Genomic DNA, 22,364 nt, shown 5'->3' with positions numbered 1-22,364 from the left:
CAAGTTTCTCTGTTGTTTTCTTCGATCAACGGAGAACTTGCCTGACGAGTCCCCCTGAATTTAATGGCCTTATCTCACAAGTGAAGTAGGGCCACTCTGCTGCTCGCTATAACGTAATTTTTCCATGCGATGTGGATGAGTAGCCAGGCAACGATATAACAGGTGCACATTATATTTTTTCACTGCATCTAGCCTAGTCTGTACTTTAGCACTTTTTTCTTTAAATGTCTTTAGCTATTTATACATAGTGGAATTCTACATAATGTATTGAGTATAAATATCTACAGAAATGTGTTACATAGATTTTGCACAGGCCAAGAAGACAGTGGAATGGCCGATAATAACAGGCTCAGTAGCCTATCCAGTAATTACTGGATTGTAGCCAGTGCAGCACGACCAGTTACTTTTATATAGACCCTGGATTGTTGGTGCTAGTAGGAGCAGTCCTCCATAGGAATGAATGGAATTCTACAGTATTTCAATTAAATGTTTCAAGGACAAAATTACATATATTTAAATATGTTTGTGGTGGGTATAAAAATAACAGAGAGTCGCACACTCTATATAAAAACTCGTAGTAATTTATTGGGTAAATCACCAACGTTTCGGCATCACTGTGCCTTCTTCAGGGTTATTGTAGTGGGGACAGAAAAATTAGTACTCTATTCAGACAACTAACAACTATTGTTCTCTCTCACCTTGGAATACTAATATTAATGACAAAGGCCTCATCATGAAGCAGGCATAATGAGGAGCTGTAAATGGTAATAACAAATAAAGTATGTGATGGAGCCAACAGAGGTCTAATGTTCCTCTCAAACTGGGCCCTATCTAAAGGAGAAGAGACAGCGGGGCTTGAATCAGTGGCACTGCAGTTACAGGGAAGCTGTGCCATAAAGTTGCAGACCTCTTGGTGGAGGCCATATGCACTCACATACAGGGAGGTTAAAGGGGCAATCTGCCATTTGTACATACATTTTTGAACGTTTAAGTAATATATATGGAATATACCCATTGATTCTAGCAGAATATAACTTATAAATGCCTCATGAGCTTTAAGTTAAACTGGTACCCCATCACAACCCAAAATATAAGCTTATTTTTCTCCATTGTTTTTTTAAACAATTGTTAACAAACATAGCCTCAATGCTTAAAACAAAATACAAAATAAAACATATCTTTAATGGTAAGTCCTTGCATCCATAGTTCTGTCTATGAATTTGAGAGTGAATTGATGAACGCGTTAGCTTTCTTACGCCATCCATTATATCCGCAAAATAATTGCGCACTTGTTTTTAGTAATACGGTAACGGACAGGCAAGGGCAAATGTCCACAGGAAATCATCTACAATTTCAGTGTTGTCACTCTTTGTATAATTAGCTTAATCTGTCCCCCCGTTTTTGGAGTTGTATTTCGGTATTTAGCAAATTCAGCTAACTTCTCAAACATCTTCATATAGCACACGGAAATGCTGTCACCGAGGTGAGTGTGAGGGTGTAGAAGAGCTAGCTAAACCAGTCGATTTCACAGAAATGGTAAAGCTAGTTAGCTAACGATAGTTTGCTAATGTAGTAGCGTTAGCTAGCTAAAAGGCATTTCTTTATAAAAAAACAACAAAACAACACCATGAGCTCTAACGTGAAGTTCAAAGGAGCGTATAAAAATTGGTGTAAAATGAACGCTGAGTATGTTTTTGAAAAAAGAAGGCATATATGCATTTCTAATAATTTTTCACCCAAAAATGTGTAATAAGCAAAGGCTTTGATTTCTGGTCAAACATATGGAAAAGAGGTCTTAGAAAAGATCTATTAGAAATACATAAAAATGCAATGTAAAGACCCTTGCCAACTAATTTCATCATTTATATTAAGTTTTGCAGAAATCTTTTTATAGGTAATGAACAGTTAAAATCATGTTTTTTTGTGTGAAATTTGATTATATTTGGATGAAACTAGATACAAGTATGATGACAAAGTTAGAAAAAGTATTGTTGCTTCTACATTGATAAAGTTTGATCATAAAGTTATTGCTTCCCTCCCTCATGTTATACACTTGGATTCAGGAACCTGGATCATGAAGGGAATAGGATTCAGGAGCCTGGATCATGAAGGGAATAGGATTCAGGAGCCTGGATCATGAAGGGAATAGGATTCAGGAGCCTGGATCATGAAGGGAATAGGATTCAGGAGCCTGGATCATGAAGGGAATAGGATTCAGGAGCCTGGATCATGAAGGGAATAGGATTCAGTAGCCTGGATCATTAAGGGAATAGGGTGACATCACCCTAAATCTTATTTTAATACACCACTGGTCGAATAATTTTGCACGCCCAATTTTTCAGTTTTTGATTCGTTAAAAAAGTTAAATATCCAATAAATGTCGTTCCACTTCATGATTGTGTCCCACTTGTTGTTGATTCTTCACAAAAAAATACAGTTTTATATCTTTATGTTTGAAGCCTGAAATGTGGCAAAAGATCGCAAAGTTCAAGGGGGCCGAATACTTTCGCAAGGCACTGTAGACCTACCAATTAGCTATTGTTTTTATTTTTTACTGATAATAATATTACTGATAATTTGGTTTATGATTGACACATTTAAATCACTTAATAAATGTGTTACCAAATCTTTAACAGTGACCAAAAAATCAGTAACAGAATGACTGCAACTGAATTCTACTGTCCTCCCTTCCACTGGCATACTGTTATTTTCAGCTCATAGGGTCTCCTTCCGCTGGCATATTGTTATGTTCAGCTCATAGGGTCTCCTTCCGCTGGCATATTGTTATGTTCAGCTCATAGGGTCTCCTTCCACTGGCATATTGTTATGTTCAGCTCATAGGGTCTCCTTCCACTGGCATATTGTTATGTTCAGCTCATAGCATAATGGTTTTCTTTCTGACGCGTGGTGGTCAAAGCAATAGTGTAAAAACAGTCCAGACAACCCCTTCCTCTCTCTCTCCCTGTCTCTCTTCTCTCTCTCTCTCTCTCCAGCTAATGTCACCTCTCTTGGCTCTTACTGACAACAACAAGCAATGCAGATGTAGAAGCACGGTGGCTAGGAAAATCTCCCTAGGAAGAAACCTAGAGAGGAATCAGACTCTGAGGGTTGTCCAGTCCTCTTCTGGCTTTGCCATGTGGAGATTATAAGAGTACATGGTCATTAAGCCCAGATCGTTCTTCAAGATGTTCAAACATTCATAGATGACCATCAGGGTCAAATAATAATCGCAGTGGTTGTAGAGGGTGCAACAGGTCAACACCTCAGGAGTAAATGTTAGTTGGCTTTTCTTTTCCGAGCATTCAGAGGTTGCGACAGCAGGTTTGGTAGAGTGGAGAGTTTCGTATATGTTATTTGTCTTCAGGAAGGCAACATCTTTTTCCCCAAAATGCTTGTGCTTCTAGTTCCGACAATGCAGTAATAACCAACAAGTAATCTAACTAACAATTCCAAAACTACTGTCTTATACACACAAGTGTAAGGGGATAAAGAATATGTACATAAAGATATATGAATGAGTGATGGTACAGAGCAGCATAGGCAAGATACAGTAGATGGTATCGAGTACAGTATATACATATGAGATGAGTATGTAAACAAGGTGGCATAGTTAAAGTGGCTAGTGATGCAGGTATTACATAAAGATGCAATAGATGATATAGAGTACAGTATATATACATTATTCATCTCATATGAGATGAATATCATCTATTGCATCTTTATGGGCCACCTTGTTTACATGCTCATCTCATATGTATACGTATGTAAACATTATATTAGGTAGCATTGTTTAAAGTGGCTAGTGATATATTTGACATAATTTCCCATCAATTCCCATTATTGAAGTGGCTGGAGTTGACTCAGTGTGTTGGCAGCAGCCACTCAATGTTAGTGGTGGCTGTTTAACAGTCTGATGGCCTTGAGATAGAAGCTGTTTTTCAGTCTCTCGGTCCCAGCTTTGATGCACCTGTACTGACCTCGCCTTCTGGATGATAGCGGGGTGAACAGGTAGTGGCTCGGGTGGTTGTTGTCCTTGATGATCTTTATGGCCTTCCTGTAACATCGGGTGGTGTAGGTGTCCTGGAGGGCAGGTAGTTTGCCCCCGGTGATGCGTTGTGCAGACCTCACTACCCTCTGGAGAGCCTTACGGTTGTGGGTGGAGCAGTTGCCGTACCAGGCGGTGATACAGCCCGCCAGGATGCTCTCGATTGTGCATCTGTAGAAGTTTGTGAGTGCTTTTGGTGACAAGCCAAATTTCTTCAGCCTCCTGAGTTTGAAGAGGTGCTGCTGCGTCTTCTTCACGATGCTGTCTGTGTGGGTGGACCAATTCAGTTTGTCTGTGATGAGTATGCCGAGGAACTTAAAACTTAATACTCTCTCCACTACTGTTCCATCGATGTGGATAGGGGGGTGTTCCATCTGCTGTTTCTTGAAGTCCACAATCATCTCCTTAGTTTTGTTGACGTTGAGTGTGAGGTTATTTTCCTGACACCACACTCCGAGGGCCCTCACCTCCTCCCTGTAGGCCGTCTCGTCGTTGTTGGTAATCAAGCCTACCACTGTTGTGTCGTCCGCAAACTTGATGATTGAGTTGGAGGCGTGTGTGGCCACGCAGTGGTGGGTGAACAGGGAGTACAGGAGAGGGCTCAGAACGCACCCTTGTGGGGCCCCAGTGTTGAGGATCAGCGGGGTGGAGATGTTGTTGCCTACCCTCACCACCTGGGGGCGGCCCATGAGGAAGTCCAGTACCCAGTTGCACAGGGCGGGGTCGAGACCCAGGGTCTCGAGCTTGATGACGAGCTTGGAGGGTACTATGGCGTTAAATGCCGAGCTGTAGTCGATGAACAGCATTCTCACAGGTATTCCTCTTGTCCAGATGGGTTAGGGCAGTGTGCAGTGTGGTTGAGATTGCATCGTCTGTGGACCTATTTGGGCGGTAAGCAAATTGGAGTGGGTCTAGGGTGTCAGGTAGGGTGGAGGTGATATGGTCCTTGACTAGTCTCTCAAAGCACTTCATGATGACGGAAGTGAGTGCTACGGGGCGGTAGTCGTTTAGCTCAGTTACCTTAGCTTTCTTGGGAACAGGAACAATGGTGGCCCTCTTGAAGCATGTGGGAACAGCAGACTGTGATAGGGATTGATTGAATATGTCCGTAAACACACCAGCCAGCTGGTCTGCGCATGCTCTGAGGGCGCGGCTGGGGATGCCGTCTGGGCCTGCAGCCTTGCGAGGGTTAACACGTTTAAATGTTTTACTCACCTCGGCTGCAGTGAAGGAGAGACCGCATGTTTCCGTTGCAGGCCGTGTCAGTGGCACTGTATTGTCCTCAAAGCGGGCAAAAAAGTTATTTAGTCTGCCTGGGAGCAAGACATCCTGGTCCGTGACGGGGCTGGTTTTCTTTTTGTAATCCGTGATTGACTGTAGACCCTGCCACATACCTCTTGTGTCTATGCCGTTGAATTGAGATTCTACTTTGTCTCTATACTGACGTTTAGCTTGTTTGATTGCCTTGCGGAGGGAATAGCTGCACTGTTTGTATTCGGTCATGTTTCCGGTCACCTTGCCCTGATCAAAAGCAGTGGTTCGCGCTTTCAGTTTCACGCGAATGCTGCCTTCAATCCACGGTTTCTGGTTTGGGAATGTTTTAATGGTTGCTATGGGAACGACATCTTCAACGCACGTTCTAATGAACTCGCACACCGAATCAGTGTATTCGTCAATGTTGTTGTCTGACGCAATACGAAACATATCCCAGTCCACGTGATGGAAGCAGTCTTGGAGTGTGGAATCAGATTGGTTGGACCAGCGTTGGACAGACCTCAGCGTGGGAGCTTCTTGTTTTAGTTTCTGTCTGTAGGCAGGGATCAACAAAATGGAGTCGTGGTCAGCTTTTCCGAAAGGAGGACGGGGCAGGGCCTTATATGCGTGGCGGAAGTTGGAATAGCAATGATCCAAGGTTTTGTCAGCCCTGGTTGCGCAATCGATATGCTGATACAATTTAGGGAGTCTTGTTTTCAGATTAGCCTTGTTAAAATCCCCAGCTACAATGAATGCAGCCTCAGGATGCATGGATTCCAGTTTGCAAAGAGTCAAATAAAGTTCGTTCAGAGCCATCTGCTTGGGGGGGAATATATACGGCTGTGATTATAATCGAAGAGAATTCCCTTGGTAGATAATGCGGTCGACACTTGATTGTGAGGAATTCTAAATCAGGTGAACAGAAGGATTTGAGCTCCTGTATGTTTTTGTGATCACACCACGTCTCGTTAGCCATAAGGCATACGCCCCCGCCCCTCTTCTTACTAGAAAGATGTTTGTTTCTGTCGGCGCGATGCGTGAAGAAACCAGCTGGCTGCACCGACTCCGATAGCGTCTCTCCAGTGAGCCATGTTTCCGTGAAGCAAAGAACGTTACAGTCTCTGATGTCCCTCTGGAATGCTACCCTTGCTCGGATTTCATCAACCTTGTTGTCAAGAGACTGGACATTGGCGAGAAGTATACTAGGGGGTGGTGCAAAATGTGCCCGTCTCCGGAGTCTGACCAGAAGACCGCTTCATATCCCTCTTTTTACGAAGTCGGTTTTTGGGTCGCCGGCTGGGATCCATTCCGTTGTCCTGGGTGAAAGTCAGAACACAGGATCCGCTTCGCGAAAGTCATATTCTTGGTCGTACTGATGGTGAGTTGACGCTGCTCTTATATTCAGTAGTTCTTCTCGATTGTATGTAATGAAACCTAAGATGACCTGGGGTACTAATGTAAGAAATAACACGTAAAAAAAACAAAAAACTGCATAGTTTCCTAGGAACACGAAGCGAGGCGGCCATCGCTGTCGGCGCTGGAAGTGTTTGGGCCAGTAACCGAAAGGTTGCTGGATCAAATCCCCGAGCTAAGAAGGTAAAAATTAGAGGTCGACCGATTAATCGGAATGGCCGATTTAATTAGGGCCGATTTTCAAGTTTTCATAACAATCGGTAATTACAAATATATATATATATATATATCTCACTGCTCAAAAAAATAAAGGGAACACTTAAACAACACAATGTAACTCTAAGTCAATCACACTTCTGTGAAATTAAACTGTACACTTAGGAAGCAACACTGATTGACAATACATTTCATATGCTGTTGTGCAAATGGAATAGACAACAGGTGGAAATTATAGGCAATTAGCAAGACACCCCCAATAAAGGAGTGGTTCTGCAGGTGGTGACCACAGAGCACTTCTCAGTTCCTATTCTTCCTGGCTGATGTTTTGGTCACTTTTGAATGCTGGCGGTGCTTTCACTCTCGTGGTAGCATGAGACGGAGTCTACAACCCACACAAGTGGCTCAGGCAGTGCAGCTCATCCAGGATGGAACATCAATGCGAGCTGTGGCAAGAAGGTTTGCTGTGTCTGTCAGCGTAGTGTCCAGAGCATGGAGGTGCTACCAGGAGGCAGGCCAGTACATCAGGAGACGTGGAGGAGGCCGTAGGAGGGCAACAACCCAGCAGCAGGACCGCTATCTCCGCCTTTGTGCAAGGAGGAGCAGGAGGAGCACTGCCAGAGCCCTGCAAAATGACTTCCAGCAGGACACAAATGTGCATGTGTCTGCTCAAACGGTCAGAAACAGACTCCATGAGGGTGGTATGAGGGCCCGACGTCCACAGGTGGGGGTTGTGCTTACAGCCCAACACCGTGCAGGACTTTTGGCATTTGCCAGAGAACACCAAGATTGGCAAATTCGCCACTGGCGCCCTGTGCTCTTCACAGATGAAAGCAGGTTCACACTGAGCACATGTGACAGACGTGACAGAGTCTGGAGACGCCATAGAGAACGTTCTGCTGCCTGCAACATCCTCCAGATGACCGGTTTGGCGGTGGGTCAGTCATGGTGTGGGATGGCATTTCTTTGGGGGGGCCGCACAGCCCTCCATGTGATCGCCAGAGGTGGCCTGACTGTCATTAGGTACCGAGATGAGATCCTCAGACCCCTTGTGAGACCATATGCTGGTGCGGTTGGCCCTGGGTTCCTCCTACTGCAAGACAATGCTAGACCTCGTGGCTGGAGTGTGTCAGCAGTTCCTGCAAGAGGAAGGCATTGATGCTATGGACTGGCCTGCCCGTTCCCCAGACCTGAATCCAATTGAGCACATCTGGGACATCATGTTTCGCTCCATCCACCAACGCCACGTTGCACCACAGACTGTCCTGGAGTTGGCGGATGCTTTAGTCCAGGTTTGGAAGGAGATCCTTCCACTTTAATTTTGAGTGTCACTCCAAATCCAGACCTCCATGGGTTGATAAATTTGATTTCCATCGATAATTTTTGTGTGATTTTGTTGTCAGCACATTCAACTATGTAAAGAAAAAAGTATTTAATAAGAATATTTCATTCATTCAGATCTAGGATGTTATTTTAGTGTTCCCTTTATTTTTTTTGAGCAGTATATATAAAAATCGTCCGATTTAATCGGTATCGGCTTTTTTTTGGGGTCCTCCAATAATCGGTATCGGCATTGAACAATCATAATTTGTCTAATAAAAATCTGTCGTTCTGCCCCTGAACAAGGCAGTTAACCCATTGTTCCCCGGTAGTCCGTCATTGTAAATAAGAATTTGTTCTTAATTGACTTGACTAGTTAAATATTGGAAAAATATATATATATATATGAATTCAACACTGCTGTAGTAAAGACCAAGTTAGCTTGGCGACAGTATCAAAAATACATTTAGGATTGTTTTTTTGTCTCTCAATTAGGTTGGAAAAGTAGGCTGATCGAGCAGCAGTGAGGACTCTTCGATATTACATATTCCGACTAGCTTGGAAGGCTTCCAGTATCATGGAAGCGCCATTTCCGTTTCAATTTTCAGGAAGCCTGCTTCAGGGCTCGGGTATTTTCTGTATACCAGGGAGCTGTCAACTGAGTTTATTTTCAGCAAATTTAACATGTATAAATATTTGTATGAACATAAAAAAATTAAACAACTAAGACATAAACTGAACAATTTCCACAGACATGTGACTAACAGAAATGGAAGAATGTGTCCCTGAATAAAGGGGGGGTCAAAATCAAAAGTAACAGTCAGTATCTGGTGTGGCCACCAGCTGCATTAAGTACGGCAATACATCTCCTCCTCATGGATTGCACCAGATTTGCCAATTCTTGCTGTGAGATGTTACCCCACTCTTTCACCAAGGCACCTGCAAGTTCCCGGACATTTCTGGGTAGAATGGCCCTAACACTCACCCTCCGATCCAACAGGTCCCAGACGTGCTCAATGGGATTGAGATCCGGACTCTTTGCTGGCCATGGTAGAACACTTACATTCTTGTCTTGTAGGAAATCACACACAGAACGAGCAGTATGGCTGGTGGCATTGTCATGCTGGAGGGTCATGTCAGGATGAGCCTGCAGGAAGGGTGCCACATGAGGGAGGAGGATGACTTCCTAGTAACGCACAGCGTTGAGATTGCCTGCAATGACAAGAAGCTCAGTCCGATGATGCTGTGACACACCGCTCCAGAACATAACGGACCCTCCACCTCCATATCAATCCCACTCCAGAGTACAGGCCTCGGTGTAACGCTCATTCCTTCGACGATAAACGTGAATCCGACCATCACCCATGGTGAGACAAAACCGCGACTCGTCATTGAAGAGCACTTTTTGCCAGTCCTGTCTGGTCCAGCGGCGGTGGGTTTGTGCCCATGGGTGACGTTGTTGCCGGTGATGTCTGGTAGGCCTGCCTTAAAACAGGCCTACATGCCCTCAGTCCAGCCTATTACGGACAGTCTGAGCACTGATGGAGGGATTGTGCTTTCCTGGTGTAACTCGGGCAGTTGGTGCCATCCTGTACCTGTCCCGCAGGTGTGATGTTCGGCTGTACCGATCCTGTGCAGGTGTTACACGGGGTCTGCCACGATCCTGTCTTAGGCATCTCACAGTACCGACATTGCAATTTATTGCCCACCGCCACATCTGCAGTCCTCATGCCTCCTTGCAGCATGCCTAAGGCACATTCATGCAGATGAGCAGGGACCCTGGGCATCTTTCTTTTGGTGTTTTTCAGAGTCCGTTGAAAGGCCTCTTTAGTGTCCTAAGTTTTCATAACTGTGACCTTAATTGCCTACCGTCTGTAAGCTGTTAGTGTCTTAATGACCGTTCCACAGGTGAATGTTCATTAATTGTTTATGGTTCATTGAAGCATGGGAAACAGTGTTTAAACCCTTTACATTGAAGATCTGTGAAGTTATTTGGATTTTTACGAATTATCTTTGAAAGACAGGGTCCTGAAAAGGGGAGTTTTTTTGTTGTTGCTGAGTTTAGATCCAGGGTATGACTGTGGCAATGCATAGGTCTGGAGAAATGTTGTACAAAACCCACTGAGTCGATGATGGCTCCAAAAGCCTTTGAGTGCATTGTGACGACCCTCCCACTCTGTCTGCCGTATTCTGTTTTTGTTCTTGTTTCCTTATTAGGATGCCGGTGGGCGGAGTTGGGGAGGGTCGTCAGCTACATTTACATTACATTTAAGTCATTTAGCAGACGCTCTTATCCAGAGCGACTTACAAATTGGTGAATTCACCTTCTGACATCCAGTGGAACAGCCACTTTACAATAGTGCATCTAAATCATTTAAGGGGGGGTGAGAAGGATTGCTTATCCTATCCTAGGTATTCCTTGAAGAGGTGGGGTTTCAGGTGTCTCCGGAAGGTGGTGATTGACTCTGCTGTCCTGGCGTCGTGAGGAGTTTGTTCCACCATTGGGGGGCCAGAGCAGCGAACAGTTTTGACTGGGCTGAGCGGGAACTGTACTTCCTCAGTGGTAGGGAGGCGAGCAGGCCAGAGGTGGATGAACGCAGTGCCCTTGTTTGGGTGTAGGGCCTGATCAGAGCCTGGAGGTACTGCGGTGCCGTTCCCCTCACAGCTCCGTAGGCAAGCACCATGGTCTTGTAGCGGATGCGAGCTTCAACTGGAAGCCAGTGGAGAGAGCGGAGGAGCGGGGTGACGTGAGAGAACTTGGGAAGGTTGAACACCAGACGGGCTGCGGCGTTCTGGATGAGTTGTAGGGGTTTAATGGCACAGGCAGGGAGCCCAGCCAACAGCGAGTTGCAGTAATCCAGACGGGAGATGACAAGTGCCTGGATTAGGACCTGCGCTGCTTCCTGTGTGAGGCAGGGTCGTACTCTGCGGATGTTGTAGAGCATGAACCTACAGGAACGGGCCACCGCCATGATGTTGGTTGAGAACGACAGGGTGTTGTCCAGGATCACGCCAAGGTTCTTAGCGCTCTGGGAGGAGGACACAATGGAGTTGTCAACCATGATGGCGAGATCATGGAATGGGCAGTCCTTCCCCGGGAGGAAGAGCAGCTCCGTCTTGCCGAGGTTCAGCTTGAGGTGGTGATCCGTCATCCACACTGATATGTCTGCCAGACATGCAGAGATGCGATTCGCCACCTGGTCATCAGAAGGGGGAAAGGAGAAGATTAATTGTGTGTCGTCTGCATAGCAATGATAGGAGAGACCATGTGAGGTTATGACAGAGCCAAGTGACTTGGTGTATAGCGAGAATAGGAGAGGGCCTAGAACAGAGCCCTGGGGGACACCAGTGGTGAGAGCGCGTGGCGAGGAGACAGATTCTCGCCACGCCACCTGGTAGGAGCGACCTGTCAGGTAGGACGCAATCCAAGCGTGGGCCGCGCCGGAGATGCCCAACTCGGAGAGGGTGGAGAGGAGGATCTGATGGTTCACAGTATCGAAGGCAGCCGATAGGTCTAGAAGGATGAGAGCAGAGGAGAGAGAGTTAGCTTTAGCAGTGCGGAGCGCCTCCGTGATACAGAGAAGAGCAGTCTCAGTTGAATGACTAGTCTTGAAACCTGACTGATTTGGATCAAGAAGGTCATTCTGAGAGAGATAGCGGGAGAGCTGGCCAAGGACGGCACGTTCAAGAGTTTTGGAGAGAAAAGAAAGAAGGGATACTGGTCTGTAGTTGTTGACATCGGAGGGATCGAGTGTAGGTTTTTTCAGAAGGGGTGCAACTCTCGCTCTCTTGAAGACGGAAGGGACGTAGCCAGCGGTCAGGGATGAGTTGATGAGCGAGGTGAGGTAAGGGAGAAGGTCTCCGGAAATGGTCTGGAGAAGAGAGCTACATGGGAAACACCTGGGCCAGGTGTGTCCCAGGATAAATAGACCTCTTCCACATTCATGGAGGAGACTCTCTCCATGCAGACACCTTTGTAGATTGTGTTGTGGTTCTTGGTGGCCTTTTGTTTGTTTGCATTGGCACCTTTCAACACCCTGCATTATCACATTCATGCATGCAAAACACTCACACTACTGAATACTGATTACACACACCATTGTATATTTTCCTTAGTTGCTTTAGTTAATAAATACATATTTTGTTACTCCTTATCTCCACGTTGTCTCCCTTTGTTACGGGCTTTGAGCCGGTTCGTGACAGCATCTGTGGCCGTTTCCATGTGAATATTGAAGTCACCAAAAATGTGAATATTATTCGCCATGACTACAAGGTCCGATAGGAATTCAGAGAACTCAGTGAGGAACGCTGTATATGGCCCAGGATGCCTGTAAACAGTAGCTATAAAACGTTGAGTATGCTGCATAGATTTTATGACTAGAAGCTCAAAAGATGAAAAAAAAATGGGTAAATTGAGGTTTGCTGTTGTAAATGTTAGCAACACATTTGCGGGATGCGCGGGGATATGGTCACCAATGTAACCAGGAGGAGAGGCCTCATTTAACACAGTAAATAAATCAGGCTTGAGCCATGTTTCAGTCAGTCACATCAAGGTTATGATCAGTGATTAGTTCATTGACGATGACTGCCTTGGAAGTGAGGGATCTAACATGAAGTAGTTATATTTTGGGATGTGAGATATTATCACAATCTCTTTCAATAATGACAGGAATGGAGGAGGTCTTTACTCCAGCTCCAGTGAGTTTGCTAAGGCGAACGCTGCCATGTTTTTAGTTCAGCCCGACCTAGATCGAGGCACAGACACGATCTCAGCGGGAAAGCTGAGCGGACTACACTGACAGTGATAGTGGCAGACTCCACTTAGCTTGCAGGCTGGCAGAGCCCTGTCTATGTTGATAGATGAGAGCACCCCTCTAGCTTGGATGGACTCCTCAGCAGGCAGGGCTTGGTCCTGTTTGTGGGGGAGTCCCAGAAAGAGGGCCAGTTATCTACAAATTCAATATTTTGGGAGGGGCAGAAAACACTCTTCAACCAGTGATTGAGTTGTGCACTCTACTCTACTGAGGTCCACTGTGCTGTTCTGTACTGTAATGTGCTGTCCAAACTCAGTGGGCTATGTGCCAGGGACTTGACTGACTACTGGGATTCCCATACACATTTATTAATAGGTTTACGCGATGAATCTGTAGTAATTGGAACCTTGAGTGTGAATGTTGTGGGCTTGCTGTGTTGACATGTCAGTGTTTCTTCCTTCCATTCCACAGGTTCCGGTTCCTAAGGTCGGTGGCGTCCCTGACAACCAGGACGTTCTCCCGGGGGCCTGTGTCTTTGCAGGGGAAGGCCCCGGACATGTCTGAGGGTAAGGCCATATACAACTGACTGACTGACTGATCTATATATATATATTTATATATTGGTTTGTTAATTGATTAATTGATTAACTGACTCACTGTTATGAACTTAATTTATACTACTCTTTGGGTATGATGACAAGACTAGAGGACATTGAGACTCCATCTAGTCTCCTGACCTCTAACCCATTACTTGTTTTGTGTCTCCACTCTCCACAGGAAATGCTCACTTGCTAATGTCCAATGGTGTGTTGGTAACCAACCCTGAATCCTAATTGTATAAAACACTTACTTAATTCAGTCTAAATTCAACTTAATCCTGCCTGCATGTATTTTAGCTCATCGTCTCTAAAACACACTGCCTTTAACGCATTCTCTCTATTTCTCTATCTCTATCCAGCACCCTGTGGTCTGTTGAGCTGGTTGTACGGCCTTGTTTCTCTCTTCCATTTCTTACAGACTGAACTATGAATGCACACCTGGCCTGTGGCGGGCACCTCTTAACGATGCTGCTGTACCCTATTCTATAGTATACGGACTTGTCTTGGTCGTCTCTCTCTCAAGTGTCTTGTTTCATATCGTCTCAACATTATGACATCACAGCGACGCCAGTCAGGTGGGCCACAGATCAATAGGCAAATCTCAAATGACACATTATTACGTTGTCAGTGCACTAGTGATTTCTCCGCATTGCGCGTACACCCTCGAGCTGCAGCGGAAAGCCACTCAGTGGCTCCATGTGCTAGCGGAACAACAGTGGAGCTGATATTGTGTATCTTACCCAGACCTCACTCGTACTCTGTAGCTTGCTGCTGTCATTCTGTCTGAGATCATATGATTCCCATTGCACATTCTGTTCTGAGCACAGAATCAGTACACACACACACACACACTGAGAGCTGATCAACTGTGTGGTTGTTTTTCAGTGCGCAACAGGCTGAGAGAGATTGTGGGAGCGTCCACTAACTGGAGGTATGGTAACAGAACCAGAAAAGCTACTTTGTATTGAGATATTCATACCATGACAGGAAGGCCTGTGTTTACTTGTTATAGATGTGTATGACCTTGTTAAACTCACAGCTCATTCCTGATGTATCGCTCGCTATCTCCCATCCTGTAGAGACCACCAGCAGGCGCTAGCTGACCGTTTGTCATTGTCCAATCAGCTGGCTGGTTCTCAGGATGAGCTTCCTGTCCGCAGGATGAAGGACAGCTACATAGAGGCCCACCTTCCCCTGGGCACAGACCCTACCCTTAGAGAGAAATACCTCAACTACCTCAAAGGTGTCAGGTAACAGATACAGATATACACTCACACATTCTTCTCAAACACACACACACACACACACTTCCTTCCCCCCTCTGTCTGTTGTCTCTATTCCAGGTTTGGCCGTATCCTGGAGGATCTGGACAGTCTAGCAGGTATGACCATATGCCATTTTTTATTTTAACCTTTAACTAGGCAAGTCAGTTAAGAACAAATGCTTATTTACAATGACGGCCTACTGGGGAACAGTGGGTAAACTGCCTTGTTCAGGGGCAGAACGACAGATTTTTACCTTGTCAGCTCTGGGATTCGATCTAGCAACCTTTCGGTTACTGGCCCAACGCTCTAACCTGCCAACATCATCACCTCAACAACACACTGGTGCATGGTATTACACTGGTATTACTATTCTCTCTCTCTCTCTTTGTCTCTCTTTCCCCCTTAGTGTTGATCTGTTACTCTCACACCCATAACAAGACTCTTCAAAGATCTCCTCTGTCCATCGTCACTGCCCTGGTGGATAAGATAGGTATGACACCTAGCAGTCCTGGTACAACACCAGGGTGTACCGTATAGACCAGTGCAGTGTTTCTCAAATCTAATCCAGGGACACTTTTTCCTAGTGTCATTGAATATATATTGTTTGTTACTGTTGCAGTTTTGTAGTTGTGGCTTATTTCCCCTGTATGTTATGTCACAGACATGAGGAAACAAATCATCCACCCTGACTGTGACATCAAGTTCACTGGTCACGTGACCTGGGTGGGGAAGACCTCCATTGAAGCCAAGATGCACATGTCTCAGGTATACACGCACGCGCACACACACAGTAATATACTAATGTCCACAATAGTGATGTTATGTCTGTGTGTATGCACAGTACCACGGTGGGGCCTACACTCCAGTTCTGGATGCTACGTTTGTTATGGTGGCCAGAGACCCTGAGAACAAGAGGTATATAACATCCATCCAATCATCCATCCATTCAACCAACCATCCACAGTATCCATCTATGACTGATGTCTTGATTGCTCTGTCGGTTTCTGTCTCTCTCAGGGCAGCGTTTGTTAACCCTCTGAAGCCAGAGGGAATTGAGGAGGAGAAACTGTTTCACCAGGGAGCGAGTAAGACACACTAGATCCTTATGTGTATATATTACTGTGTTTGTGTTTCTGTTATTTACCTTGTGTGTGTCCTTCCAGTCAATAAGACGCGTCGTATAGAGCTGAGTACAGCGTCTCTACTAAAGGTGGCCCCTACTGCTGAGGAGAGGAAGATCGTACACAGCCTGTTCCTCAACACCCTGGACAGCAAGTACGACACAAACACACACACGTCAAATATTTGTTTTTACGTAAACAATAAGCAAATAAACTTTCATAATTTCTTTAAATCACACGGATCACAATGACTACAGTCATATTTTGTCATATCAAATTGTTGTCACATTGATGTTCCAATTAAAATGAGATTAAAGTTAATTTAAGGTAGCAATAATCTTAACTGACTTCACACCCATTGTACAAACGCATATACAGTGGGGCAAAAAAGTATTTAGTCAGCCACCAATTGTGCAAGTTCTCCCACTTAAAAAGATGAGAGAGGCCTGTAATTTTCATCATAGGTACACAAAAAATCCAGAAAATCACATTGTAGGATTTTTAATGAATTTATTTGCAAATTATGGTGGAAAATAAGTATTTGGTCACCTACAAACAAGCAAGATTTCTGGTTCTCACAGACCTGTAACTTCTTCTTTAAGAGGCTCCTCTGTCCTCTACTCGTTACCTGTATTAATTACACGTGTTTGAACTTGTTATCAGTATAAAAGACACCTGTCCACAACCAACAGTCACACTCCAAACTCCACTATGGCCAAGACCAAAGAGCTGGCAAAGGACACCAGAAACAAAATTGTAGACCTGCACCAGGCTGGGAAGACTGAATCTGCAATAGGTAAGCAGCTTGGTTTGAAGAAATCAACTGTGGGAGCAATTATTAGGAAATGGAAGACATACAAGACCACTGATAATCTCCCTCGATCTGGGGCTCCACGCAAGATCTCACCCGGTGGGGTTAAAATGATCACAAGAACGGTGAGTAAAAATCCAAGAACTACACGGGGGGACCTAGTGAATGACCTGCAGAGAGCTGGGACCAAAGTAACAAAGCCTACCATCAGAAACACACTACGCCGCCAGGGACTCAAATCCTGCAGTGCCAGACGTGTCCCACTGCTTAAGCCAGTACATGTCCAGGCCTGAAGTTTGCTAGAGAGCATTTGGATGATCCAGAAGAAGATTGGGAGAATGTCATATGGTCAGATGAAACCAAAATATAACTTTTTGGTAAAAACTCAACTCGTCGTGTTTGGAGGACAAAGAATGCTGAGTTGCATCCAAAGAACACCATACCTACTGTGAAGCATGGGGGTGGAAACATCATGCTTTGGGGCTGTTTTTCTGCAAAGGGATCAGGACGACTGATCCGTGTAAAGGAAAGAATGAATGGGGCCATGTATCGTGAGATTTTGAGTGAAAACTTCCTTCCATCAGCAAGGGCATTGAAGTATTGAGAAACTTTTGTTATTGACCAAATACTTATTTTCCACCACAAATTGCAAATAAATTCATTAAAAATCCTACAATGTGATTTAAATTTTTTTCTTTTTAAAATCTCATTTTGTCTGTCATAGTTGAAGTGTACCTATGATGAAAATTACAGGCCTCGCTCATCTTTTTAAGTGGGAGAACTTGCACAATTTGTGGCTGACTAAATACTTTTTTTCCCACTGTAAGGCATAAAAATCTACAAGAGCAAACTCACTGAATCATAAGCTGTACGAAATATTATGGATTTTTTTGTTGCTTCACAGTCAAATTACAAGTGTTACCTTATTAAATGATGAGAACACACACATCATAAAATCCAGCACAAGCATTTTGTGAGTGTGTGGTGATTGTCTGTCTGTGTGTTGTCCTGTAGGACAGTGAGTTTCCGTAGCAGAGTTCTGCCTCCTAACTCAGTATGGATGGAGGATGCCAAAGTCAAAGGACTGGAGATCTGCCATCCACAGGTTAGAGAGCGAGAGAGAGGCAGAGATATTTAGAACCTGGAACATTTCTAATTTGTGCTGACGAAGATGTGTGTTTTCAGGAGAGGAACATATTTAACAGGATCTTTGGAGGGTTTCTGATGAGGAAAGCTTACGAGCTGGGCTGGGCTAACGCATGTGTCTACGGGTGAGTGAGCGAATGTGTTCCCAGCAACCGAGAACATTCCCAGTTACGGTGTGACGTTATGACATGTACCCTAAACACACCTCAGCAACTATGTCTGGATTTAATTAAAATCATTCTGCAGAAATATTACAGGAATGTTCTGTTAGTGTTGATGATGAAGATGTTATTTAAAACACCCATAACATCAAACAAGGAACATTCCCACAAGACTCAAAGTTCTAGTGTAATGTTTTGACATGCATCACTGTTCCAATAACGTTCCCTGAACATTCACAGAACCAATTTGAGTTTGCTGGGTTGTGTGGACGGGTACAAACGAGAAGGTCTACGTTTGTATCGGTTCATCACTTACAGTGCATTCGGGAACGTATTCAGACCGCTTCCCCTTTTCCACATTTTGTTACGTTACAGCCTTTTTCTACAATGGATTTTTTGAAATCCCTCATCAATCTACACACAATACCACATAATGACAAAGCAGAAACTCAGGGCTCCCGAGTGGGGCAGCAGTCTGAGGCACTGCATCTCAGTGCTAGAGGCGTCACTACAGACCCTAGTTCAATCCTGAGCTGTATCGCAACCGGCCATGATCGTGAGTCCCATAGGGCGGCGCACATATGGCCCAGAGTCGTCTGGGTTAGGGAAGAGTTTGGCCGGGGTAGGCCGTCACTGTAAAATAAGAATTTGTTCTTAACTGACTTGCCTAGTTAAATCAAGGTTAAAAAATTATAATTAAAAAGGGCCTTTGTCAGGTAGGTGACCAAAACCCCGATGGTCACTCTAACAGAGCTCCATAGTTCCTCTGTGGAGATGGGAGAACCTTCCAGAAGGACAACCATCTCTGCAGTACTCCACCAATCAGGCCTTTATGGTAGAGTGGCCAGACGGAAGCAACTCCTCAGAAAAAGGCACATGACGGCCCGCTTGGAGTTGGCCAAAAGGCACCTAAAATGACTATCAGACCAGGAGAAACAAGATTCTCTTTGGCCTTAATGCTAAGCGTCACATCTGGAGGAAACCATCCCTACAGTAAAGCATTGTGGTGGCAGCATCATGCTGTGGGGATGTTTTTCAGCGGCAGGGACTGGGAAACTAGTCAGGATCGAAGGAAAGATGAACAGCGCAAAGTACAGAGAGATCCTTGATGAAAACCTGCTCCAGAGCTCTCAGGAACTCAGACTGGGGCGAAGGTTCACCTTCCAACAGGACAACGCAGGAGTGGCTTCGGGACAGGTCTCTGAATGTCCTTGAGTGGCCCAGCCAGAGCCCGGACTTGAACCCGATCGAACATCTCTGGAGAGACCTTAAAATAGTTGTGCAGCGACGCTCCCCATCCAACCTTACAGAGCTTGAGAGGATCTGGAAAGAAGAGTGGGAGAAACACCCCAAATACAGGTGTGCCAAGCTTGTTAACGTCATACCAAAGAAGACTCAAGGCTGTAATCACTGCCAAAGGTTCTAAAACAAAGTACTGAGTAAAGGGTCTGAATACTTCTGTAAATGTAATATTTCTTTTTTAAAAATTTTGAATACATTTGCAAAAATTTCTAAAAACCTGTATTTGTGTTGACATTATGGGGTATTGTGTTTAGATTGATGAGGGGGGGAAAAAACAATTTAATACATTTTAGAATAAGGCTGTAACGTAACAAAATGTGGAAAAAGTCCAGGGGTCTGAATACTTTCTGAATGCACTGTACACTTGCGCATCCTCATTGTGTGTGTATTCTCTCGCTCTGCTCCAGGGGGTGTCGGCCTAACTTGGTTGCCGTGGACGATATCCTCTTCCGGAAGCCAGTAGAGATTGGCTCCCTACTCCTGCTCTCATCACAGGTTTGTGTGTGGGTGTGCGCATGCAAGCATGTGCATTAGTGTGTTATATGATCTCCAATTTCAGTGCTGACACATCCCTCTCTCCGTCTCCAGGTGTGTTACACAGAGGGAAAGTACATCCAGGTCAGAGTTCATACAGAGGTTCTTGACCCCCTGACCCGGCAGCACAACACCACTAATGTCTTCCACTTCACCTTCGTCACAGACAAAGACGTCCCCAACATAGTGCCACAGAGCTACGGCGGTATGACCTCTAAGCCCTGACCTTTTAACTCTAACCCTAACATATGCCGCATTTAAGTCATGTCAGAAACTCGCGACCTCTGAGTTAAAATTAACGTTATTTATGTAGTGCTTCATATTGGTTGATTCGGATACTTCCCTTGTGGGAAACGCTGGTTTGTGTATATTACAAGTAAGCAAGTTGGAAATGTCAGTTTGAGTTTCCGACATGACGTGAACTCAGCAATAATACCGCAGAGCTACCGAGGTATGACCTCTAACCCCGGACCTTGAAACTCTAACATTGCATCGCAGAGCTACGAAGGTACTGTTACTGGAACGTTTGTGCCAACAGAAAGAGATTAAAGTTTTTGAAATGTTTTTACTGTAGATTCCACACAGTCTAACATTGGTCGTATGTGTCTATCTCCAGAGTCCATGTTGTACCTGGATGGAAAGAGACACTTTAACCAGACCCTGGAGTCTCAGTGAGACGTGATGAATACTGGCGAACCATGACCCAACACAACAACTACCTGCTAAAGCCTTAGTGTCCAGACACCGCACCCGCCCTCCTTACCATATGGTGTGTGTGTGTATGTGTGTGTCTATTTGCATAACAAGGTGTCTATTAATTTGTTTATCTCTATGTACCAAAAAAAAATATATATATATATATTTATAAACTAGGTGCTTCGAGCCTTGAATGCTGATTGGCTGACAACCGCGGTATATCAGACCGTATACGATGGGTATGACAAAACATTTCATTTTACTGCTCTAATTATGCTGGTAACCAGTTTATAATAGCAATAAGGCACCTTGGGGGTTTGTGGTATATGGCCAATATACCACGGCTAAGGGCTGAATCCAGTTACTCCGCGATGCGTCGTACCTAAGAACAGCCCTTAGCTGTGGTATATTGGCCATATAACACACCCCCTTATGCCTTATTGCTTAAATATATGCATGATGTCTGTCTAGTATATGTATGTTTGGTGGTTGATTCTTCTGGAGTCTGTTTATGTTCTGGGATCCTGGTTTGGGAACACAGATGTCAATAGTGCTATCACTTTTTTTCTACATATCTTCGACATAAAATCAAATTAAATGTTATTTGTCACATGCCGAATACAACAGGTGTAGAAATGCTTACTTACAAGCCCTTAACCAACAATGCAGTTTTAAGACAAATAAGAGTGAAGAAAAAATATTTATTAAATAAACTAAAGTTAAAAAATAAAAGAACAATAAGGAGGCTATATACAGGGGGTACTGGTACAGAGACTAGCCGGTGCCCCCGCACATTGACGAGGTAATGGAAGTAATATATACATGTAGGTAAGGGTGAAGTGATTATGCATAGATAATAAACAGCGAGGAGCAGCAGCGTAAAATAACGGATGGGCGGTTAATGCAAATAGTCTGGCTAGCCATTTGATTAGCATTACATCAACAGGAGTTTATATTTTGTCCAAATGTTATTCATGCTACACGGTCTTACAGCTTTAAAGCTTGTTTTTCACAGATACTCATCACAGGTCTTATTTTTATATATTCTATTTGATATAATCTCCATCTGTGTGTACACTAGAGCGAGTGAATGGGTGTGTATGGGTTATTTAAGGGAAAGGGGCATCTTTGCTCGATTCGATCAAAGTTATGTAACAAATGACACATATTTGCAATAAATATTTATCCTTCATTGTGATTCACGTGTATCCATCCGTCTTTTACTCATGTTCAACTATCAACAATTTTAAGGAAGGAAGCTGTTGTAAGTGTCCATATACACGGCAAAAGTCAACTTGACTGAGCAAATAAGAGTTTTTTATTTTCTTCAAGTGAAGGTTGTTGAGTTGGCTAAAGTCTGTTCAGGGTGCAGCGTTCCAGAATGTTAAGATAGAAATGTATAGTGTAGAACAGATATGATTGCCTGTCATGTAGAAAAGGACATCATGTCGGCTCTATTCATTACATTTCTATCTGTTATGTTCTGAACATTTAACTTCATTGAGCAGATCCCTCTGGTTTGACTCAGTCGTTCACATCAACTGGTCTAAATACTAGATTATAATTCCCCTGGATCTGGGATGATCTAGGGAGTGAGTCATAAACATCAGTCTCACCCGGAAAAGATATATAGATATTACATTAATTGAAGCTGCAAGCAGCATTCCAGGGTCATCCAAGTACAAGGCCGGAGCCCCACAATGATCTGTTTACGGTCCCGCATAGGG

At 44.4% G+C, this 22,364-nt stretch overlaps 1 protein-coding gene across 5 annotated transcripts; it reads left to right on the top strand.

Moving 5' to 3' along the window:
• The first annotated feature begins 42 nt into the window (after positions 1 to 42).
• Positions 43 to 21,835, top strand: LOC135522793 (acyl-coenzyme A thioesterase 9, mitochondrial-like). Of its 5 annotated transcripts, XM_064949395.1 has the most exons (17): positions 43 to 162; positions 13,474 to 13,568; positions 13,780 to 13,806; positions 13,961 to 14,176; positions 14,487 to 14,532; positions 14,681 to 14,851; positions 14,945 to 14,982; positions 15,273 to 15,356; positions 15,528 to 15,631; positions 15,708 to 15,781; positions 15,884 to 15,951; positions 16,030 to 16,141; positions 17,813 to 17,903; positions 17,984 to 18,069; positions 19,815 to 19,902; positions 19,996 to 20,146; positions 20,558 to 21,835. In XM_064949395.1, exons 4-17 carry the CDS (start codon positions 14,152 to 14,154, stop codon positions 20,614 to 20,616), a joined length of 1,197 nt encoding a protein of 398 aa, XP_064805467.1. In that variant the 5' UTR covers positions 43 to 162; positions 13,474 to 13,568; positions 13,780 to 13,806; positions 13,961 to 14,151; the 3' UTR covers positions 20,617 to 21,835. The 5 variants fall into 5 exon arrangements, with proteins under 5 accessions (XP_064805467.1, XP_064805466.1, XP_064805464.1 ...); XM_064949394.1 differs by lacking the exon at positions 13,961 to 14,176 and having other exon boundaries at positions 44 to 162; XM_064949392.1 differs by lacking the exons at positions 43 to 162; positions 13,961 to 14,176 and adding an exon at positions 1,316 to 1,483.
• Positions 21,836 to 22,364: the final 529 nt, after the last annotated feature.

Source organism: Oncorhynchus masou, chromosome 30, assembly GCF_036934945.1.
Source record: "Oncorhynchus masou masou isolate Uvic2021 chromosome 30, UVic_Omas_1.1, whole genome shotgun sequence".
NCBI lineage: Eukaryota > Metazoa > Chordata > Actinopteri > Salmoniformes > Salmonidae > Oncorhynchus > Oncorhynchus masou.
The sequence above is the reverse complement of the archived record's forward strand: the minus strand, read 5'-3'. Positions and strand labels throughout refer to the sequence as shown.